Genomic DNA, 21,289 nt, shown 5'->3' on the forward strand with positions numbered 1-21,289 from the left:
GCAAGATCCTCCCAAACAGTAATTTATCTCAATCAACATTAATAACATTTCGGTATATCAAACATGAACGGTGCAGACCTTACGTTCTTGTCAGGGTCGTTCTCGCAACCCACTATTTACAGGCATATTACACACCTGAATATCTCTTCACACACCGAGATAATAAAGCGATATGGTCTTATGTGCTACGTTGCAGAAATCGCTTTTGCTACTCAGAAGTCAATACTATGGCCAGAACGAACACGTATAACGGCGACACATATAAGTAACACATTTATTAGAACAAGAAGTGACCACGAAGAATATGAAAAGATCATGCGCTATAAGAGGGTTTTGTATTACCTCATTTGGCGAGGACATCCATGAATAATCGACGATCCATGTTCATAATGCCCTCTGTATCATCCATCCCACCAGCTAGTCAAAAACTTTCCGTTCCACTACTGATCCATGAATTGGGACAGTGCACAACGAGAAGTCTCCAATATTCGTGGACTCTATCCGATACGATGTAAGTACAGAAACTTTTCAGGAAGAAGGAAAGACAGAACATTCGACTCAACTTTGCTGCCACTTTTAAGTTAATGAGTCGATAGCACACAGGTATGGTGTGAAACAAAGGAAAAACTGAGGGCAATAAACCGGACAGTACCACATAAAACTGAAAAAACATCCGTTTTAAAGCCGAGTGTGCGACGTTTCCTTAAGGTCAGGCATAACAGCTGCATGTGGTAGGCCTAACATGTAGATCGTTCGCTAACCATTGCCAACGAGGTATCTGAGATTCGTCTATGTGTTCCGCCAAATCATGAACTTACTCCAATACAAGTATCGAGACTCCTTGGGGTACTACTTACGTATAATTTCATGTAACGTAAAGGTGTGATGGTTTTCAGGTAATTTCGTATTTTTTTTTTTTTTTGCCTTCTAGAGTATCAGTTACCCTTTTTTTACCATCAACTATTAAACCCACAGTCCTTCAGAAAGTGAAACTCCCAGAAAGTTTTCCGTTTAAACCCACGAAGCTTGCGCCGAGGAAGGCAGTCGCTGGCAAGAACAAGTTTTTTATTCAGTAACGTGTGCTCTATACATACTTCATTACGATTCACACTTTCTTTTATGCATCAGAAAACTGCTGTTGTTGCGGTCATCAGCCCTAAGACTGGTTTGCTGCAACTCTCCATGCTAGTCTATCTGCGCCAGCAATCTCTCCCATAACCCGTTTGAAGAAGACCAGACTTCGAGAGACGATTTTGGTTTCAAGACAAGAGCTTGTTCCGCAGAAAACGCTTAATGGCCGAAAACATTTAATGGGGAGAGAAGAGCGGAATAACGCATAATTTGACAAAAAGACGAGTGGGTGGTCTAAGCTGGTGTAGTGTACAACGATCGAGCGTGAGAGAGTTTTGAGTTCCATGTACCTTTTACGTTAGCTGTTGCACGTATTACTCTGGAGGCGGCAAGGCGGTGTACTTCTTCCCATATGCTATGGTTGGCTCTGAAAATAGCAATTAGTATTGAGCCCTGGATTTGAGTGTTGAGTGATTTAAATGACGTATGGATATTCTCGTCACAAAGGCCTGCCACTGCGCAATAGATTACAACGTCTTTCCTTGCGTTAGAACCGACATTCCTTAACGTCAGTAAACAAACACGTGAGGGAAAAAATTACGACACTGTATCACGTAAGACTTGCCAATTTTCTATCCTAAGATCAAAGAAGACCGCGCAAGAAAATGTGCCGTGTAGTATGCTGAAAAAATTTCACATTTGTGCAGCAGACATTTGTGAAATCGAAAGGAAAGAATTGGGACGCCAAACATACCAGAGAAAGTAATCGAAGTGAACTCAGTTACCACCACTAAAATATAAGGAACATGTGTGAGATGTTAGTTGTAAGTAAAGTAAGACAAGATTTTGATTGATTGCATTATTTGTCTTATGGCCCTAAGACCAGAAACGTGGCAGCTGTCAGCTTACGACACAGATGCGCTTATCGTGGACCGCAGCCATGATGCGCTTGACACATGCACACTTAAAGAAAGAAATTGGGCAGTCGGCTGTGGGAAACCGATCGTTAGAATTTCAGACCAACTGACAAATTTCCTATATGCCGACAAGGATTTATGCTTAAGTTGAACACATCAGGCGAAAAATTTATTCCTGAAAGTTCTGTTGAAAATTCGTTAGTTCATTAGTTACGAATGCTCTGTAGTGATAAACAGAAAGATATTTCAGAATACAACATAGCTACTTTGTCTTCATTCCAAGAAAGTCAGTCTGACGCAATTCATGCACCAAATCACCATTTTCTAGTTTATGGGATTTAGATGTAATACCTGAATTAAATTACGTATTTTCTTTACCTCCGAATGTGAAGCAGTTGAAAAAGTAAGGCTGCAGTTGTCCTATTTTCTATCAGGAAATTTCATTTTCACTGATAACATCCCGTCTTTAGAGGACAGAGTCATATATTTGTGATGAATGCATTCTGATATCGTCAAGAAGTAGTGTAACGGCCTGACTACAGCTTACCTTACAAAAGCGCAGTGCAAGGTTCAGTGACAATGGAACAATATTTCAGATCAACGCTGCAGTCCAGTTTATCCAGCTTGATCTTCCCTTTCGCCAACCGAGATTTGTGTAGTTTTTATGATTAAGTGGACGATAATGGATGTTATTCTAGTGATGTATATCGACTGAGAGTGAGACGGTGGTCTGTCGGTACCGTTGGGCTTCCTGAGTCCTGTTCGGACAGAGAGAGAGAATGGATGTTATTGTGAATAAATGATTTCTCGGCTTTTCTTATAACCGCTTTACACGAATTACAATGTGAATCGCTGGCGGTGTGCATACAAACTAGGAAAACTTTGTGAACGACCAAAAGTATGTGTCTTAGAACACTTGAACAAACATGAACTGATTCGACAAGTAATTCAGCAGTGAAATTTTGAATGTAGTAGAAGGTCGAAATCATGTCTCCATAGCACATGAACTGACGGAGGGTGACATGTGACTAGAGAATAAACGGCCTGCTCTTAACGGAAGAAGTAGCAGAGTGATTCTTTTGGTACTGAACACGAGTAAACACGATAATATGAGAGGAGTTGCCAAACCAATTAAACTACAAGATGCAGAAACAGGTTATCTAACAAAATATTAAATTTTCATCTTTTAATGAACCGATAGCTGGCGTTTAACACCATGCATTGTGCAGAAACATCACACATATACCTACTGGAACATCATTCCGCTGGCTGTTGATTATCACGGAAGATGCCGAACCGACATATCTAGCACGATTGTTCCCTTCCGGCAAAGTAAAAGTATTCTTTCTGCACCTGGCAGTTCAACTGAGTAGCACACTTGCCGCTTAGGTCACAATGCCGAGAAGAGTTTGTTGTGGAGAACCACAGGATTACAGTTTCTCCATAAAAGTGGTGAAGTCAAATGGTATTTTAGATTTCAAGGAACGTTGGTCCACGCATTATAAAACAGTGTCGATCAGATGAGACAGCAGGAAGAGGTATTAAAGCGAAGCTTTTTTTATAAGAAAAGCACACATTTTCTCTTATATGCTACCATGTCCCTCCGAGTCTACCTCACTAGAAAGCATACATCACTGGTAGTGTTCTAAAACGTATAAAAATGAAGGATCTGTAAAAACGTGCACACCATATTCCTGCGGGGTGCTAAGACTTTCATGAGACACTTTTCAAATGTCCCATAACATACACAGAAGGAGAGGACAATGAATGAGATGAATATAGTAATTACGGGAAGTTTTTCATAAGTTTTTCTGAAGACTCTTATTAGTTTCACTCAATTCCTAATTCCATCATGTGAAATAATAGAAAATCTTTTTGTGGTAGTTCATTGATTACTTCATCATAATTTTTAAAATTCCTACGGTTTTAAAAGGGCACATGTACAATAAATAATGCACGATAACAGTCTGATATGACACATGTCAGAGTAGTTCTCCTTTCAATATTGTGATGAAACATGATTGCAAAGCTGCAGAAATTTTTCATGTACAAACTTTGTGTTTCAGACAATGATGTTTTTCGCGTCTTCTGTACATTTTAATTTTTGTTAGATATGTTCTTTCTGCATCTTGCTTAGTTTAATTAATATATAGGAAATTTTGTTAGAAAAATGTGGACAAACAGTCTGAACGCTTGCGACATCGCTACCACGTCTGATGAAAACTGTCTTTACGAGTAGAGGCTTCAAGACGTAACTGGCGAATACAGGTTGGGTAGAAGAGTAACTTTCACAACGAATCGCGTCTGTCAGCCATGCAAATATCTGTTAGCGGTATGTGTGTCAAACACTGAGCAGTTAGGTGCTTGAAGAATGGAAATAGGAAATCCGGTTTCTCTCGGAAACGTGGCGATTGAGTTATATTGTAAAGTTACTGATAAGTTCTGTGCGAGAACAATTTAGTTGGACTCGCTTCCGTAGATAAAGTTGCAAACTCCCAGTGATGGACGAAATATTCAATGTCAGTACTTGGCTGGTAAGTGGCGTAAATTTCCTTATCACCAATCTTTGTGGCAATGTATTGGATACAATTCCAGACGTCTTCACAGTGTCTCAAGATCTGAGGTCATGCGACACTGCTGATGGTGATCCGTCCGTATGATGGAAATTTTAAGCTCGGCAGCCCTCGGTGCTGTTCGAGAGAAGTAGGCTACGTGCCGTCACCCTCTCGTTCCTCTCAGCGTCATACTACAACACGAACGTAACACTGCACTTTACCCGCATCCACTACACTCACCTGCACTCTAACAAGTACACATGAGGCACAATTCACACATATCCGTAAGGAAAGAAGTCGGTGTGCACGGAGGAAAAACGCACTTTCCGCTAGGTGGCTGTATCCACCTCGTGGATATCCCAGCCAAGAATGCCATACGCTACCTATATTTACTGGTGAGAATACATAAAAAGCTGTGGCACAGTCTCATATGACACCTCCCCTGGCTTTAACGTAATCTGGCCATTTTAGTGTCCTGATATAGAGTACGGTTTTTTACGTTCTGACATATTTTGCTGCCGCTTTTGAGCTGACTTAAGCAATTATGTCTCTGATGTCGATTCAGTTTTATTTGCAATCGCAAAGAGAAAGAAGGAGTCGAGGTATAAATTAAATCACTCTCTGTTTCGTTACATGTGAGACTGATGAAATATCCAAAACCTTTGCAAAATTTTGTGTAACAGTCGAATGAATAACTGCCAAAAGGCAAATGAAAAGACGCGTTAGATAAATTCTTATCGATCACCTACGTTGTTTCATAGGACGATTTAATATTTCCCTCCAATTCTGCTAGCTCCAGATTCGCAGTGCTGCAATACAAGTTTAGTATATCTGCCTGTCGAAATTGAAGAAGTCATCGAATAAGCAGAAATCCCTTACGATAACAAGCGCCACGGTCATTCAAAAGCAACCACAAAAACACAGCGGTCCAGCTTGTATCGGAGAGTGTCGCGCAGCCACGCTCGGCTCGCTAATCGAGGCCAGTGGAAAGTCTCCGGTTTCGGAAGTTCCTACGTGGCAGCAGCAGGTGGCGGCAACACACCGAGCGAACACGACACTGTCACTGCGCACGGCACCGCTGCCAACAAGTCAGGATAACATTTAATCATCCAGCCACAAACTCGGCCATTGTCGCTAGAGTAAACGATTAAAAGCAGTCTTTCCCCTACTTACATCGCCTACTAATTGGATCCTGAAGCAATGTATGTTGCAGCTAAAGTTTATCGAACAAATTTCAGATCACGTCAAAGATGTTCCAGTTCGTATGTGTACATGCTACACGGTGCATACAGTTCTACATCTCCATCTATACTCCTCAAACCACCTGACGCTCTGTGGCGGAGGGTACCTTGAGTGCCTCTATCGGTTCTCCCTTCTATTCCAGTCTCGTATTGTTCGTGGAAATAAGGAATGTTGGTATGCCTCTGTGTGGGCTGTAATCTCTCTGATTTTATCCTCGTGGTCTCTTCGCGAGATATACGTAGGAGGGAGCAATATACTACTTGACTGCTCGGGCCGGTCGGAGTGGCCGAGCGGTTCTAGGCGCTTCAGTCTGGAACCGTGCGACCGCTACGGTCGCAGGTTCGAATCCTGCCTCGGGCATGGATGTTTGTGATGTCTTTAGGTTAGTTAGGTTTAAGTAGTTCTAAGTTCTAGGGGAATGATGACCTGAGATGTTAAGTCCCACAGTGCTCAGAGCCATTTCAACCATTTGACTCCTCGGTGAAGGTATGTTCTCGAAACTTCAACAAAGCGTCTCTCCTGCAGAGTCTTCCACTGGAGTTTATCTATCATCTCCGTAACGCTTTCGTGGTTACTAAATGATCCTGTAACGAAGAGCGCTGTTCTCCGATGGATCTTCTCTATCTCTTCTATCAACCCTATCTGGTATGGATCCCACATTTCTGAGCAGTATTCAAACAGTGGGCGAACAAGCGTACTGTAACCTACTTCCTTTGTTTCCGGATTGTATTTCCTTAGGATTCTTCCAATGAATTTCAGTGTGGCATCTGCATTACCGAAGATCAACTTTCTATGATCATTCCATTTTGAATCACTCCTAATGCGTACTCCCAGATTATTTATGGAATTAACTGCTTCCAGTTGCTGACCTGGTATATTGTAGCTAAATGATAAGGAATCTTTCTTTCTATGTACTCGCATCACATTACACTTGTCTACATTGAGAGTCAATTGCCATTCCCTGCACCGTGCGTCAATTCGCTGCAGATCCTCCTGCATTTCAGTACAATTTTCCATTGTCACAACCTCTTGATATACCACAGCATCATCCACAAAAAGCCTCAGTGAACTTCCGATGTCATCTACAACGTCATTTATGTATATTGTGAATAGCATTGGTCCTACGACACTCCCCTGCGGTACATCTGAAATCACTCTTCGAAAAACTTCTCTGAGCTCGAAATACTGGGTCAATGTCAGTGACATACCAAGAATTTAATTCATTTTCCTCACTATTATCCATCGTGTTTCAGTGGTTCGCTAATTGGATTTCAGGGACATGCTCTTAATTCGAAGGAAAAAAAATCGATTCTCGGCAGTTTTAAAATTTCTTCCAGTAATGAACGTGTACTTCACTTCTAGCACTTATACTGAACATGCAAATTGTTAACCGCACAGTGGTTGAGATCCTGCACTAACCGTTTACGTTCTTCTTATCATTGCTGTGACAATACACGGTAAAACAATACGGGCTCTCAAATCGCTTACTGACTCATTTACTCATGTTTAACGCGTGTGAATAGTAACGAACGACAATCCTTCAAGATTAGAAACCGTTTTCACTACGTCAGAGCATAGTTACACAGAAGTACTGATCAAACTGACTATGGATTACGGAATATCGTTTATACTCTACTGGAATAATGTTGGGGTGGAGCTTCATTATCACCCCACCTGTGCTGTTTACAATGAGAGGTAATATTCGACGATACACATTTCATTTGAACTAAACTTATACCTTCCACATTGAGGCAAACAACACTGCTTACTGTGAGTGCCGCATAGCGTGAGATGCTACGTGGCATAATTTATCACCAGTAACAGCACAATAAACTCTAAGTATGTGCAGAATGACCACAAGTAAGAGAAACCTACGATGTTTTTCGACGTTGTAAACCTTTATTTCTGTTTAACGACAACTTTCTCCCTCGATTCTCGCGCGAGGTGACTGGACTCGCATTCAGAAGGAGGACGGTTCAAATGTCCTCTCCAGCTGCGCGTATTTAGATTCTCCAGATTCCCGAGCTCGATTAATGGAAATGTCAAGATAGTTTCTTTGAAATGAAAATTGCTGATTTCTGTTTTTGCTGTTCTTCCAATTCGAGACTGTACTTCGTCTCTATTTAAATCGTCGTCGACGTACGTTAAATCCTGATACTCCTTCCTTACGTCAGTCGGATTTGGGACGATTAGCTAGGCGCTCCCGGTGTTGCAATTCGAGAGAAGCAGGGTACGTGCCAACACTGGATTTCAATGTCTGCCGCTGTCTTTAACAACACAGAGCTACGATCCACATATCTTTATGGAATTCACATAACACTCACAAAGACGGTGGGTTGTTGTCAATGTGCGGAAGGAAGAAAACTTTTCGGATTATGTGGCTAAACTTCCTCTTCCAGCCAACAGTCCCCCAGGATTTTATAATCCTCTTTACTGTTTATGGTAAGAGAAGGCAACGTTCCCGTAACACAGGAAGGAAAATTGGGTTTAGCGTTCCGCCGACATCGATGTCATTAGAGACGGAGCGTAAGCTCGGATGGTGTCAAGGATGGCGAAGGAAATCGGCCTTGCCCTTTCAAAGAGTTCCGGCATTTGCCTGGAACTATATAGCGAAATCACGGAAAATCTAAATCTGGATGCCGGTACGCTGGTTTGAATCGACGTCCTCCCGAGTAACAAAGAGATTGTAATAACACTGTTCGAGCTTATCGAAGGTATCACTCGTCTTTGGCAGTTGTTAACTACATTAAATTCAATTCCATCTTTGCCACAAAGTCTTTTATTAATAATGTAACCAGTTTCGGAGATTAACTCTCGATTTTCAGCTATTTTAGCGTGGACAACTACAGCCACATGGCAAAGAATACACCACTAGCATAGCCGTTTCGGCTTTAATAGTCAACTTGAAACGCCTGATGATGTAAGTTTAAACTTCTGAGACTACGTTGTAAAAGGACCTCGGAACACAGGTAGAACTTTGTTTACTGCAATACCATTTAAAGCTGCAATATCCATGGTGAAATGAACTGTACTAATTCTGAATTATTCATAAACAGAAGTAATAAGCTTTTAATAGACACTGCACACAGAAGTGAAGCAATCACCAATTCATATATTTGCTTGTACGGGGAGACATACACCTTCGCCTTGCTAAGAACCATAAACAGCCCAACCACTTCAGTTAAGGAGGAATTCTTTTTAATAATTTCTGTAACTGGGGTAAACGACCTGCACAAAATTATTAAGTAAAGCCACTTTTCCTTTTAGTTGGCCGTATGAATTAAGTACAAGTCTATATATCTAACGCAATTATCTAATTTCGGCCACCGTGGTCATTATCATGTGATCACCAAGCACACGTAACAGAAAAATTCACCTCAAATTCAAATTTCATTTGCATCTGTGTACATTTATTTATTTATACATAAATAAATAAATATATGTACAAGTATATCAGCATACATTTTACAGTTGATTTGGGAGTAAGCGTGTATTCCACGTCACAATCTTTTCCATACACAGATGTGCGATGCTGTGTACAAATAACAACCTAATACTGCGTCGCCAACGTCCGTGCGTGAAACAGATTGTTTATGGAAATATACTGTTTACTGCTTAATCCAGTTGGACTGGATGGACTGAATAAGGAAAAAGAGTAAGACAAGACTTGCCTTGCCTGTCTCCTGACATAGACATATTCGGGACGAGGGGGGAGGGGGTCGACAGACAGACATTAATAGGAAGAATAACGTGGTGTTTATGTTTTTAGACAAGTTTATCTTCCAGCATCGGATGAATAGTTGTGCTAGGCAATATTGGAGGTCATTAAACCGTAAAGATATTGGTCTATGAAAAATATTAGAACCAGTGCAGAGCTTCAAATACCCAGGAAGTAGAAGAGAAAGAGACTGGACTTGTAACACAGACATTAAAATCGGGGAAGTAGTGGTGAAAGAAATACTTTGTAGAAAGAGATAGTTTCGTGCATCAGTATGGATAAAGATTTGACGGAAAGACCGCAAAATGTTATTGCATGAAGTGTCCTCCTCTAAGGTGCTGAAACGTAAACAATGAGGAAAGAAGACAAAGATGGACCGGAGGTTTTTGAGATGTGGACGTGGTGAAGACTGAACAAAATTAGTTGGATGGGAAGGGTGAAATTGAAGAGGTGCTCAGGAGAGGGGGAGAGCAGAGACAATTACTAAGTGTAATAAAAAGAAGGAAAAGAAGTTGGATAGGGCGTGTATTAAGTAAGGAGGGCGGATTTATAAAAACAGTGTTAGAATGGTACGTGGAAGCGGAGAGGGGGCGAGATAGGAAGATATTTCAAATCCTGGATGGTGAGTTGGACGGCAGCACTGTGGGAGCACTGAGAAGGAAGCGATTGACCGACTGAAATGGAGACGCAAAGGGCCTGCATGGGTGATAACGACGATGACTTATGAATCAGTTGTAAAATAAGTGCAGGTTACTGATACATTTGTTTGTGGTGACAGATGAAATTTGAACTTTACGACTTGAATTGTTCTGAAAAATGTGTTGGTATTTATCAATCCATTGGCCATAGAGATCGAAATCACGTGATTGTGTTGGTCTTATGGACTTTTGTCAATTATTGAAGTCAAATAAGGAGAATATGACATCATTTTGGAATCGGTATACGTGTGCGCTATCCAAACCATTATTCAACTTCGCACTTCTCACATTCACACAAATCATTCCAGCCACACTGTAACGTCTGGAAAAAAATACCCTCACGACAAAGATCGAACACTGTACTTTTTGACTTGTGCAACACGAGTGGACAACGACACAACACTTACGCAGATTGTCACGAGTAAAACAAGTCGCGCACTTGTAAGCAATGGCACACTTTTGAGAATGGGACTGCAGACACGGGAGACAGCGGTGTGGCAGCTGTTGCCCTGAGGGCGTTAGGCAGCACAGCAGGGCGCATCGACTCACCTTGGTGTCTTGTATCTGGAGGAAGGTGGCGATGCCGGCGCGCACCCGGTTCTTCACTCCACGCACCGTGCCCTTGGCGCTGCGGATGGTCGACGAGGCGCTGATGTTCTTCAGGCCGGCGAACGTCTCTTCAGCGTCGGGCAGGCCGTCATCTTGCAACAAAACGGAGGAGCAGTTGGAGCTGATGGAGTCGCGTCTGCCCGTTGGCGTAGTGGGCGATGTGGGAACGATGACACTGTCGTCGGGCGCGTGCTCGTTCAGGTGGAAATTGTAGAACCGGTCAGCCTCGTATTTGAAGGACCCGCGAATTGCCGCGAGCTGTTGTTGACGCGCCAGCTGCTGCTGCTTCTCTTCCCACTCTTTCTTGCGGTCTTCGTACGTGCGTTCCTGGACCACGCAATTTATCTTCTTGTCCGATGTTGGCGAATTACGTTCCACTATCACTACATTCTTCGTAAGGGGTGCTGGCTTCTGGTCGACGCCGTTCTGTTGGGCGTGACTCGGCGTCGGCTTTTTCGGCACTGGCGGAGGCGGCTGCTGCTGAGGTTGTACCACCTGTTGGGGTGTCCCGTCGGTCTCGGATTCCTCAGCCTCTGGGGTGGCTCCCAGTGCCGGCTTCTTCACTGGCGTCGAGTCGTCGTAGATGGGGACGATGCTCAGCGGTTTGAGCTTCGGCTGTACCGCCGCCTTTTCCTCCTCAGTGGAGGGCGAAGAGGCTGGCGTCGCGTCCTTCCAGGTCCTGGTGACCTTTTTCTTGAGAGAGCCACTGCCATGGCTGCTGCCGTTGGTCACGCTATTCAGCTTGGCAGAGCGCTCGCGGATATCGTTCAGCAAGCTCTGTGGCAAGATGCAGCCGCCTTCCGGACGCTGCCTCTTGGCAGGGGGCGTCGGAGTGGCCGGAGAGACCTCTGCCACTGGGGGCGGCGGTGGAGGCGGCGGCGACGTGGACACGGGCATGCCGGCGACTGGCGGTGGAGGCGGAGGCGCGTCGCGTTCGATGCCGCTATCTGTCAGAGACGGGCTGCAATCCTGCGCGTTCACTGTTATCTTATCGACGGAAGCCCCCAGCGAGAGCACAATGCCGCTATCGTTGGTGGCGGTCGTGGAGATGACGGAGAGCGACGACAGCTCGCGGCTGTTGAGTGAGTCGCAGCTGATGCGGTCGTCGTCCACTTCCTCGTCCTCAGAGTCCACCTCGGCGCCGCTGCTGGTGAGGCTGCCGTTGCGCTGGTGGAAGGCGGTGAGCGCAGAAGTGCTGGCGCTGACACCGCCGTTCACGGTGACGGTAACTGTGTTCCCGACCACGGTGGAACCGCCCGGAGCTGCGGAAGTATTGACGACCGCGGCGACCGGTCTCGGGGGTGGCGGCGACGATCCGGAGGTCTTCTTGGGGAGCGGTGGCGGCGTGCTGCCGTCCAGGTCGCTGCAGGTGCCGCTGTCCAGCGTGTCGCTGGGAGAAGACTGGCCGCTCGATATCACCATGCTGGCCGACGGGAACGAGTTGTAAAAGTAGTACGGCGCCCCGGGCCCGCGGTCGGGCGTCGGCGCAGTCACCACTGTCGCCGACGATTTCTCGCCGGTGCTGCGGCGCAGTATCGCGTCGTCGCCGCTGCCGACAGAGGTGTCTATGACTGTCTCGTGGTGGTGGTGCGAGCTGGTCCCGTTCACACTGATCCTTATGCAGCCGTCTGTAGGCGCGTAGTCCACAGACTCCTGCTCCGGATTGATGCGTATTTTCACGACGTGCCCCTGCGGCTGCTGCTGCTCTTGTATCTGTTGCTGTTGCTGCTGCTGCGCGGTGGAGACCAGGTTTACGCTGCGCATTTCGGGGAAAGTGAACGTGGTGAGGATCTCGCCACTGCTGCTGCTGCTGTTGGACGAGTTGGACAGCTGCTGCGTCCTGTTGCGCGTCTTGGGCGGCAGCGGTGGAGGGATGCTGCTGGATCTAGCCACTACTTCTTCCATTGTAAAGATCTTTTGCGTTTCTGTGCACTGTTGAGAGGGAGGAAACTGCTCAGTGTCAGGAGCTCACTTTGCCTACAGACATTCCACAAACGAGAGACTGTCTGGCCCAACCGACACTGGCCTTTCCCGATTACCACAGTTTCACTGACTGGTTACCACTTGAAACTCGAGCACTTTCACACCGGCCGCGGCGCGTTTTCGGCGAGAACAGGTGTGAGCACACGATCACAGATGAGCTCCTGCTGCTGGTGGAGACTGTTCACTTCTCTCGAGAGAGGCGCCAGAGCAGATTCCAGAAGAGAGCACCCGCGGAGACGGGGTCAGCGAACCTGGTGGCGTGTGGTGCCGGCGCAGGCGGCTCGGAGGCTTGGTCGCAGCGAGGCGGCCACCCAGTAACTGGCGACTGCTGTGGCTGCGGTTGCCGCCGCCGCTACCGCCTGCTGGAGAGAGCGCTCGGCGCGGTCATGTGACCAGCCAGACGGCTCTAGCCGCCGCCGCCACTGGGTCGCCCCGTGCAGCGCAGCGCCAGCTATCCTTGTGGACAGCCGGTGGGCGCCTGCAAGGACAGCGGCTAGCGGAGCAGCTATCTGCCGCAGGCACGCAACGCCCGTATCCTCCGGGGTGCCAACACTTCCGCACCCTCTCTGATCCTTGTCGCCGTTCTTGACACCATCTTTCCAACTGACCTGTTGTCATTTCCAGATCCCACATAAAGAAACTTGAAATACATCGAAATGCTACTCAGCCGGGCCCTGTGGCCAAGCGGTTCTAGGAGCTTTAGTCCGTAACCAAGCTATTGCTACGGTCGCAGGTTCGAATCCTGCCCCGGGCACTGATGTGTGTCATGTCCTTAGTTAGGTTTAAGTATTTCTAAGTCTAGGGGACTGATGACCTCAGATGATAAGTCCCATAATGCTTAGAGCCATTTGAACCAAGATACTTCGCCCATTTACTTAACCGCCATCAACGTCATCTACTGTACTACCAGGATTTTCCTGTTACACCTGCTTGCAGAGATTCGTCCAACTCCTTCCAATTTCAATTTTTTACACTTCGCCTTCTGCAAAACACAGATTCTTTCTTTCTTATATCTATCCAGATATGTTTCGACACCACAACTGAATCCAAGATTATGGTCTGTCTGTGGGGCCGAGGGGGTGGCTTGACTCATACAAATTTTGTTCGTATCAACCTGCCGTTTCCAAATTCTCTACAGTAAACAAAAGCGTTTTCTTAATTTATTAGGCTGGTACATAAGTTCGCACCGTTTTTGTTTTCCATGTTTACATTTCCGTTGCTGTGGGTTTATTTATCGATAGCTATTTTTTAAATTGTAGTTAACTGTTGCTGTTTCAGTTTACATATGGTCATTTCGTCATTTGTAGATAGTGAGTGGAGCTGTGGACGCTATAAAATGGAGTGCCAAGTGAAGAAATCGGAACATTTGCCACATATTCTTCTGTTTGAGTTCAATAGAAGGGAGCCAGCAGCGGAGGCAACTACAAACATTTGCGCCCTGCATCGGGATAAAGCCGCAAAATCCCACTATACAGAGGAACACAAAAAGATGGTTTTCTCGTTTTATGGAGGATCGTTTTGACATTAGTGACTCTCCATGTTCGGGAAGACCTTCGGCGTTTGATGAAGATCGGTAAAACGCAGTAATCCCCAATGATCCACGAGAGAATTGGCAAATGTGATGAAATGTGATCATTCCACCATCGTGCGACATAGGCATGCTGTGGGGAAGGTTGGGTGCCGCATACTCTAAGTCAAAATTACAAAAATCAGCGGTGCCCCCACATGTGGCTCTGTGTTATCAATTGGCTCGTGAACAACGCCGACGGTATCTATACTGTATCGTTACTGGTGACGAGAAGTGATGTCTTTAAGCTAAAATAAGTACAAAAAAGGAGTGGTTGAGCCAAACAAAGCAGCAACTTGACGTAAAATGACTTGCGTGGATCCACAAAAGGTAATGTTATGCGTCTGGTGGAACAGCGAAAGTGTGGTCTACTATGAATCGCTTCCCCGAGATGCAACCGTGACTGCTGACATTTATTGTCAACAACTGAGACGTCTTGCAAACGCAGTCTGCTACAGTGCCAAAAAACACTATACAGAAGTTGTATTGGGAAGTCACTCCGCACACACCTCATTCACCTGGCCTTGTTCCCTCAGATTTGCACCTTTTCCTCTCTCTATCGAACAACCTTCAAGTAACTTACTTTTCGAATGAAAATGCACTCCGAACGCGGCTGGACAAATTTTTCACCTCAAAACCACGTGATTTCTACACTTGCCGTATCGAAAAGTAACGCCGACGTTAGTAGACAGTTGTATACGGTGAAGCAGAACGTTCTATTAATGACGAAAATCTCTTTTATATGTGTCTGTTGTGTTCATTACAACTTATGGGAAACGCTAGAACTTATGCACCTACCTAATATTATAGTACCTATTACAATGGCGAGAGACTGTGAAGTCTGAAAGCTATATTGCAAAGAGTCTTCTTCATTTTTTTATTTTTTATTTTAGCAGGTGAGTAATTCTTGGACCCCATCACCACTCTTAGTCCCTCCTCATCTGAATTCGTCTCTGAGATATATGCTTCATCTTCTGTGGCTCTCAACGAATTTCTGTAAAAATATTATACAAAGTTGAGGGATTTTTTTTTGTTGCTTTGAGCATAAAGACTATAACATGAGAGTTTTGTTTACTTTGTTTCGATTGCTCAACTAAAATTCTATGAATTTGATAGAGGATTTGCATAGGTCGGTTTGCATTCGTGCCTCTTTGTGATTTGATAGTATTTATTATCTACGAAGATGACAGAATTTGCGTACAAAGTTATTAATGTTGAAATATTTTTCCTGAGAGCAGTAGTGGTGTATGTCCTGTAGTTAAATTTTTCACCTGTTGGGGATCTTTGGTGTGTTTTCTTTTTGTTTATAATTGCATATACCATTCTTCATGCTTCTTACGTTCCACCCCCACCTGGTATCAAATCAGATTAGAGAATAAATTTACGTAAACATACCCATTGACAGACGCTGTGGTATTGTCGCCACTCAGTTGTTCCTCGTTTTGGTTTTGTCTAGTGTGGTGTTAATTTCGAATATTTGTTGCGGGTTTTTAAGGGGTTGTTTGTTGGTACAGAGAAATATTTGTTTTGTAGGCACCGTGAGGGCGTGTGTGTGTGTGTGTGTGTGTGTGTGTGTGTGTGTGTGTGTGAGAGAGAGAGAGAGAGAGAGAGAGAGACAGAGTGGGTGGGTGGGAAGGGGGGAGTGGGAGGAGGGAGGAGGGAGGGGGGAGGGGCTAAAGGGTTGCGAAGTATGTGTCTTTGGTTCATCGAGGATGTGGGATATACTGTGTTTTCTTTGACAAAGTGTCTTTCTATCGCCCTTTCCAACCTGAGAGAAAATGTCTTAAACTTTTATCCGATATATGCCAATTTCTTTACATTACGACCCGTAGAAAAAAGTAAAAATACTGTAAAAATTTTCATGGCTATAGTTAATTTAAGAAGTCACTAACATGGTAGTACTATTCAAAATACAAACATACAAAATCCAAGTGGCTCTACATGCACATTACGTACGTTAAATGAAACATTCTCAGTCTAAAATAATGCTGGAATTGCCTTAAACTAACGAATTGTAGGAAAGCATACTGTATTTATCTCGGTGATCATGGTTTTGCCTACTCGGTGATGTTTGGAGAGGACACACCAGATGTGAAAGTCGTGTTGAAAAATCTTATTACCACCATGAGGCTACAGGACAGTCGTAAGTCCATAAAATTGTTGCGAAATGTAGGAAGACTGTAGAGAATCAACGCATGATTTAGGGACTGGCCGTTGATCTCCAACAATTCTAGAATGTTACGTATAACCACGTGGGAAGATCCATATAGTTCAATTCAGCGATTCGTAACCAACCACCACAAGCGCTAACGGCCGCAAAACCTCTGTAAGTACACTATTTGATCAAAACCACTTCTACTCTCCAATGTAATGGGGGATTGAACGCTAAATATCACGAGAGGCGGACCCCCTAGAATAAAATGGGGGGAGGGAGGCGGTGAGGAATGTTGTCAGTAGAGAAAAATTATCAGCGGAATGGGTGGGTGACGAGAACTCAGTGGTTTCGAACTTGGACTAGTCACTGGATGTTACTTGAGTAACAAATTCATGTGGGAAAATTCGATCCTTATGATGCCGCACAAGTCGACTGATGGTGATGCTACTGAGAAATGGAGACGCGAAGGAATAATCATAGCTAAACCAATACCTCATGTACTGGTAGACAGAGACGTGGAGCATTGCGAAGAACGGTTGTCAAAAATCGTATGAAATCTCGGAAGGAATCACTCGTGAGTTCCAAAGGGCTACCAGCACTTCAGCAAGCATAATGACCGTGCATAGGGAGCGGTGAGTGGGCCGCCCAAATGCCCAGTGGGCACGACATCTATATATGGGCATTTACCCGGGAATTTGCACAAAACAGTTTTAAATGCCCAAAATCCGGGCATTTATAAGAAGGTTTTACTGCCAGAATGCATAATTTACCAATCAAAATAAGGGATGGGATGATGCCCCTAATATTAAAGGTTATTAAGTGTTTTCGCTTAAACCTGTGTAAATCATTCATTGACTTTTCTCTAGGTCGCACGCACACACACACACACACACACACACACACACACACCGCAATGAACAACAGTGTACTGATAAGCCGGTAGAAAAAAACGTTGTCCGTAAGTCATCGCTTTGTAATGTAACACACTTTATAATCCAAGCTAAATCTATGAGTAATATTGAAGAATAATTATTGATAGCAAAATTATTACTGAATGTATTTAACAACTTGCATGTGTTTGTCGATGATAAATTTATTCTTAAATGTTAAATTGCTTTCATTTCAAAAACAAAAACTTGCTTTATTATCAATTGTATCGACATTTTAGAAAGATTGTAGTTTTCTATTCTGCTCCTTTCTTTGTCTACTTTCGTATGACTGCAATCCTATGAAGAAAAAATGTGGACACTAACTTATATTTAATAACAAAGAATCGATGCCCACCTTGCAGCTAATTTTCTTGGTCCAGCAGTACAAGGTAGTAGCCCGACGCATATCGAGATGCTTGATGCAAAAGTTTTGTTTGTGGCACAGCAAAGAAAATTGAAATAAATGCCATTCAAGTTAGAGAGAACTTGGCTGATCTTAGGGACAAACGAGGAATTTGATGCAGAAAATTTATGTGGAGTGGATCCTCACCCTCAAGATGATAAAAATCATCGCCTAAATCCTTGATTGTGGTGGCGAGATTGAAGAGAAACTTGTGAAATATCAGAAGTTGCCATAAAAATCTGGGCACACCAGTTACATCTGCTGCTAAAGAGCGCTCCTTCATCACGTTTGGATGGATTTAAAAAAGATAAAAAGAAAAAAAGACGCAGACTCACTTCAGAGAGCTGCAAAACTAACCTGCCTCTCGTACAACTGGAAGTTGATGAATGGAACAGAAACATGAGATAAGTCAGTGGTACACAAAAAAGGTCCGAACGCTGTTGCAGAGGCAACGGAAAAAGCATGCGAAGTTCAGAAGAACGCGAAATCCCGAAGATGGGCTAAAATTTACAGACGCGCGAAATTTGGCACGTACTTCGATGCGAGATGCCTTTAATAGGTTCCACAACGAAACATTGTCTCGAAATTTGGTAGAAAATCCGAAGAAATTCTGGTCGTATGTAAAGTACACAAGCGGCAAGACGCAGTCAATAGCTTAGCTGCGCAGTGCCGATGGTACTGTTGTCGACGACTGTGCCGCTAAAGCGGAGTTACTGAACGCAGTTTTCCGAAATTCCTTCACCAGGGAAGACGAATGGAATATTCCAGAACTTGAAACACGAACATCTGCTAGCATGAGTCTCTTAGAAGTAAATACCTTAGGGGTTGCAAAGCAACTCAAATCGCTTGATACGGGCAAGTCTTCAGGTCCAGGTTGTATACCGATTAGGTTCCTTTCAGATTACGCTGATACTATAGCTCCCTACTTAGCACTCATATACAACCGCTCGCACACCGATAGATCTGTACCTACAGATTGGAAAATTGCGCAGGTCGCACCAGTGTTCAAGAAGGGTAGTAGGAGTAATCCATTTAACTACAGACCTATATGATTGATGTCGGTTTGCAGTAGGGTTTTGGAGCATATGCTGTATTCAAACATTATGAATCACCTCGAAGGGAACGATCTATTGACACGTAATCAGCATGGTATCAGAAAACATCGCTCTTGTGCAACGCAGCTAGCTCTTTATTCGCACGAAGTAATGGCCGCTATCGACAGGGGATCTCAATTTGATTTCGTATTTCTAGATTTCCGGAAAGCTTTTGACACCGTTCCTCACAAGCGACTTCTAATCAAGCTGCGGAGCTATGGGGTATCGTCTCAGTTGTGCGACTGGATTCGTGATTTCCAGTCAGGAAGGTCGCAGTTCGTAGTAATAGACGGCAAATCATCGAGTAAAACTGAAGTGATATCAGGTGTTCCCCAGGGAAGCGTCCTGGGACCTCTACTGTTCCTGATCTATATAAATGAGCTGGGTGACAATCTGAGCAGTTCTCTTAGACTGTTCGCAGATGATGCTGTAATTTACCGTCTAGTAAGGTCATCCGAAGACCAGTATCAGTTGCAAAGCGATTTAGAAAAGATTGCTGTATGGTGTGTCAGGTGACAGTTGACGCTCAATAACGAAAAGTGTGAGATGATCCACATGAGTTCCAAAAGAAATCCGTTGGAATTCGATTACTCGATAAATAGTTCAATTCTCAAGGCTGTCAATTCAACTAAGTACCTGGGTGTTAAAATTACGAACAACTTCAGTTGGAAGGACCACATAGATAATATTGTCGGGAAGGCGAGCCAAAGGTTGCGTTTCATTGGCAGGACACTTAGAAGATGCAACAAGTCCACTAAAGAGACAGCTTACACTACACTCGTTCGTCCTCTGTTAGAATATTGCTGCACGGTGTGGGATCCTTACCAGGTGGAATTGACGGAGGACATCGAAAGGGTGCAAAAAAGGGCAGCTCGTTTTGTATTATCACGTTATAGGGGAGAGAGTGTGGCAGATATGATACATGAGTTGGGATGGAAGTCATTACAGTATAGACGTTTTCCGTCGCGGCGAGACCTTTTTACGAAATTTCAGTCACCAACTTTCTCTTCCGAATGCGAAAATATTTTGTTGAGCCCAGCCTACATAGGTAGGAATGATCATCAAAATAAAATAAGAGAAATCAGAGCTCGAACAGAAAGGTTTAGGTGTTCGTTTTTCCCGCTCGCTGTTCGGGAGTGGAATAGTAGAGATAGTATGATTGTGGTTCGATGAAACATCTGCCAAGCACTTAAATGTGAATTGCAGAGTAGTCATGTAGATGTAGATGTAGATGTAGATCCCAAGGAAAACCCCATATTGAACAGTCCAGTCAAAATCAAAATGGAAAGGAACCCAGTGGTCAGCGAGGAATCAGATTCAGGTGAATATGATGCAGTGTCGGAACTTCGTGATTCTTCTTCAAGTTATGAAGATCGAGAAACTGACTGGCATTTTTATTAAATTTTTTGCAGTAATATAGTATATGTAAAATTACCACCTACAGGCTAGCTACTTAATATAAACTGCACTTTTATTTCAAAAATTACTTTTAAACTTAAGGGTTGTTTCTTTTTTTGTGATGCACTATCCCAAGAATTGACCTCGTTAAGGATGTAAGAAGTTATGTTTACAGTCCAATTTATTTACCATAATAACTCTTCACAAACTCGCAAGCAACTTAATCAATTTGATTACCCGACCACTAGGGAAGCAATGTTGTAAAACACGGTTTCCAATACAAAAACTTAGTTTAAACTTTTTTTATAAACGCCGCTTATCAGTTAATCTTCAAAAAGCATAAATGCCTTGGCATTTATAAATTTTGGTCATTTTCCCAGGCATTTATCCTGGGCATTTGCCCCAACTTATAAACGCCCAGGAATTTTACACCACAAGTAGGGAGTTCAATATAATGGGGTGCGATGGTCGAACATTTCCTCATAAACCACACATTTCTGAAGTCAACGGCAAGCGGTGCTTGAGATGGTAAAAGAGCGATGCCACTGGCAAACGTATCACTGGAAACGAGTGAGCTGGAGCGACGAATCAAACAACATCCCGTAGCAACGCTATGGAAGGGTTTACGTTTGGCGAATTCCTAGAGTACGTTACCTGCTATAATGTGTAGTGCCAACAGCGAAGTGCGGAGGAGCTGGTGTTGTGGTATGGTGGTGTTTTTATGGTTAGCGTATGATGTCCTTACTGTGCTCAAGAAAAAGCTAAATGCGGAAAAATATGAAAAAAAAATTCAATATGTTGTACTGCGTCCACTAAACGATAAGTGCGGAGACGACGCCAGTTTACATCAGCATACAGTGCACTCTGTCATAAAGCAGCGTCTGTGAGGCAACAGTTTGTAAACAATAACATTCCTGATACCTGTTGGCTTGCCCAGAGTCTCCTCCGAG

The 21,289-nt window shown here is 44.0% G+C and overlaps 1 protein-coding gene across 2 annotated transcripts in view; it reads right to left on the bottom strand.

Annotated features, from left to right (window-relative positions):
• The window catches only part of LOC126281354 (mucin-5AC-like), a 534,499-nt gene extending 521,341 nt beyond the window's left edge, over nt 1-13,158 (bottom strand). Inside the window, exon 1 of one of the 2 annotated variants that reach the window (XM_049980262.1) lies at nt 10,751-13,119. In XM_049980262.1, the coding sequence (XP_049836219.1) occupies nt 10,751-12,715 (1,965 nt within the window). In that variant the 5' untranslated portion in view covers nt 12,716-13,119. Of the gene's footprint in view, nt 1-10,750 lie in introns of both variants that reach the window. The other variant, XM_049980263.1, reaches the window with a different exon arrangement.
• Nucleotides 13,159-21,289: the final 8,131 nt, after the last annotated feature.

This window comes from Schistocerca gregaria, chromosome 7 (genome assembly GCF_023897955.1).
Source record: "Schistocerca gregaria isolate iqSchGreg1 chromosome 7, iqSchGreg1.2, whole genome shotgun sequence".
NCBI lineage: Eukaryota > Metazoa > Arthropoda > Insecta > Orthoptera > Acrididae > Schistocerca > Schistocerca gregaria.